A 2,823-nucleotide genomic window follows, 5' to 3' on the forward strand; every position below is an offset into this window, starting at 1 on the left:
GACGACTGTAGAACCTCTGGAGATGATGAGGCAAAGAAAGATTCTTCACAAGGTCAAGAAAGTTATGGACAACCTGACCATCCTCTTCATGAAACTGTCTTGGGAAAGCAGAGTATCTTCAGTCAGAGGCTTCTTCAGATTCACTGTATTACAGACCTCTACAGGAGATCTTCCTGCCAACAGCCATCACTGTCTACAATAACTCTTTAATTTCCCTTTGGGACCGATAAAGTATTTTTGAATTTTAATGTACAGATCCTTATTTTGAAGGTGAGACATATTCATTCATTCTTTCATTTGTCATTCAGAATTTTCAAAAGAGAAAAACATAGGACTCTAGTTCTTGTTTCCTGTCTTTCATTTCTTTCAAATTATGTCAGACTATAATATTCAGTAAAGATTCTAACTTTTTCATTTTAATTAACGACAAGCTTTTTTTTTTTTTTGTATTACCAGACATCAGATCATTGGTTGGCTCTTTCTTTAACTCTTGTTCTGGCTTGTTCCAGCTCAGTCATCATTGGTAGGAGACCGTCATACATGTTGGTCTTAATGGCTCTAAGTTTCTCCTGGTACTCCTTTGGCAAGCCATTTTGCTCTGCTCCCATTACAATCACCTAATGTTAATGACAAAAAAAAGTAAATATTTAAACTGGTGGCAGCTTATTTCTAAACAGCTATTCAATACTTCTATTAATCTTAGGGTCAGGATTAAATCACATTACTCTCATTTTCAAACCAATTAGTATAATAGTTTTGTCCTAAACATGATAATACAAAATTATTTTTTATCTTTTGATTTTGTTTTTAACTGTGGTTTTGACTTTGTAAATTCCAAATTGATTCCACAGTTTAGGTAAAAAACTGTGGATCAACTAAATATAGAGCTCTGAGAATGCAAATAGGACAACTATCTTATTTCTATGCACAACAACAAGCATAAAATAGTAGAGATCAAAAACTGATGAAGCATTATAAAACACAAAGGGGTGATGGCAACGTCATGCTTTGAGAACAGTCTGGCATTCTGGACAACATGCTGTCAGATCAGTGAACTGCAGAATGCCACACTGAGGCCCGATTGTTCTGCTTGTCAATGAAGTAAAGTCTTTGAGATCATTTACGAAGAAAAATAAATAGAGCTAAAACATAGGTTTATTGTTTCTAGATGGATTCTAGAGCCTTCACAATAAGTAAAAAAAAAATAAATAAAAATAAGTTATAATAATTTATAAAATAAAATATTAGTCAACTCTTTGTGTCTTGTGAGATAGCTAAAGAAGAAAAGAACCAGTGATTGACACGTCACAAAGTCGAGGTTTTCTTTTCATGTTTTTGTTTTTTGGTGGGTTTTTTGTTTCTGATCCACATTTAGGTTTCTAACAATTGTTCTACACATGAAAAAACATTAATTTAATGAAATACCTATCAAACTTAGGGTAGATTGTTAAAAAAAAAACCTGATAGAGTGATGGTAGTGGATGGATGTGACCTTCAGATGTTCTGAAATTTGTCTGGGCAATTTTGAAGAGGGACAGAGCTGTCTCCTGACCACCATCTGTTGAATTCATTAATGGTGAGTCTGCTGGACGTGATGAACCCAAATGAGTGTTGAGGGTGAACTGAAAACATTTGGGAGAAGCCGTAATACCATGAGTTCTTTCACTTTTCTCCAAAAGTGTTTATCTCAAGTTCCGGGGGAGGTTGGAGAATACAAATAAACTATGTTCAGTAACTTTATTTACAATCCAGTTTAGAAGAGCTATGCCCAGAAGATTATTGGAGCCTGATGAAACAGCAACCTGGGGATCTTTTGGTGGACCCCAGAAGTGTGAGAGGTCATCAGGCTAAGGAGACAAGTGGACTGATGATTATTTAAAAGAAACCAGGGTCCATCCTGATACAGTCCTGCAGTCAGTATCTGCCTCAAGCGAAGAATGAAACCATTCTTCCTATACCACAGTCTGATTTGTTGTGGTATAGGAAGAGCTGTGATAAAGCAAAGCTATTAATTCACTCTTTCATCTACATTCCAACCCTCACCTAAAGTCATGAGACCTGAATAGTGGAGCTTCCGCTCCTGATCTACATGAGTCTGTTGAAGTGGTTAGAGCAGGGGTGTCCAAAGTGGGTCCTCGAGGGCCGGCATCCTGCATGTTTTAGTTCTCTTCCTAGTCGTTGTAACAACCTCCTCAGCAAGTCAGTGTTCTGCTTAGGCCTTCTAATGAGCCATAATTTGATGCAGGTGGGTAAAACCAGGGAGAGAACTAACACATGCAGGATGCCGGCCCTTGAGGAGCATTTAAGCTCTTCCCTTTGAAGACTGTCCAGGCTGTCTCACTGGGAGGAGTAGATGTCTCTTCTGGCATGGCAATGGCTTGAAAAGCCCCTTAATGAGCCTCAATGTCACCAGGTAAAGGTTTGGCTGGATATACCTCTTGGGTCTGTTGCCCCTGCGACCTAATCTTGGACAAATGGAAGACAACAGGTGGGTGGATAATTTTTTCTGTGGTCTGGACACATCAGGCTCAACAGTTTTCCATTAATTGTTATTTTCTATAGAATTATTTGTGGTTCCTTTCACATAGTTTTTAATGTAAATTATTTCATATTTTCCAATGAATATTGACTTCTAGAGCCATTAATAATGAAGAAGAATCAGATATGTTTAAGTAACATTTTACATTATGTTGTGTACATAAAGAATTTATCTTTGCTACATGAATATCCAGTGACCAGTAACATGCGGTCAGGGGAGGCATGATGGAAAAATATATAAAAATAAAATAATTTATATTGCTATTTTCACCCTGTGGTTTGTAC

General features: G+C 37.1%; 1 protein-coding gene across 3 annotated transcripts in view; it reads right to left on the minus strand.

Moving 5' to 3' along the window:
• Positions 1-340: 340 nt before the first annotated feature.
• The window catches only part of ggctb (gamma-glutamylcyclotransferase b), an 8,061-nt gene continuing 5,578 nt past the window's right edge, over positions 341-2,823 (minus strand). The window contains exon 4 of one of the 3 annotated variants that reach the window (XM_015020315.1): positions 341-617. In XM_015020315.1, coding sequence (XP_014875801.1) covers positions 465-617 — 153 coding nt within the window. In that variant the 3' untranslated portion in view covers positions 341-464. Of the gene's footprint in view, positions 618-2,348; positions 2,466-2,823 lie in introns of those variants that run through there. The other 2 variants (XM_015020316.1, XM_015020317.1) reach the window with 2 other exon arrangements.

This window comes from Poecilia latipinna, unplaced genomic scaffold (assembly GCF_001443285.1).
Source record: "Poecilia latipinna isolate Pla-1442-1.1 unplaced genomic scaffold, P_latipinna-1.0 Scaffold2568, whole genome shotgun sequence".
Taxonomy (NCBI): domain Eukaryota; kingdom Metazoa; phylum Chordata; class Actinopteri; order Cyprinodontiformes; family Poeciliidae; genus Poecilia; species Poecilia latipinna.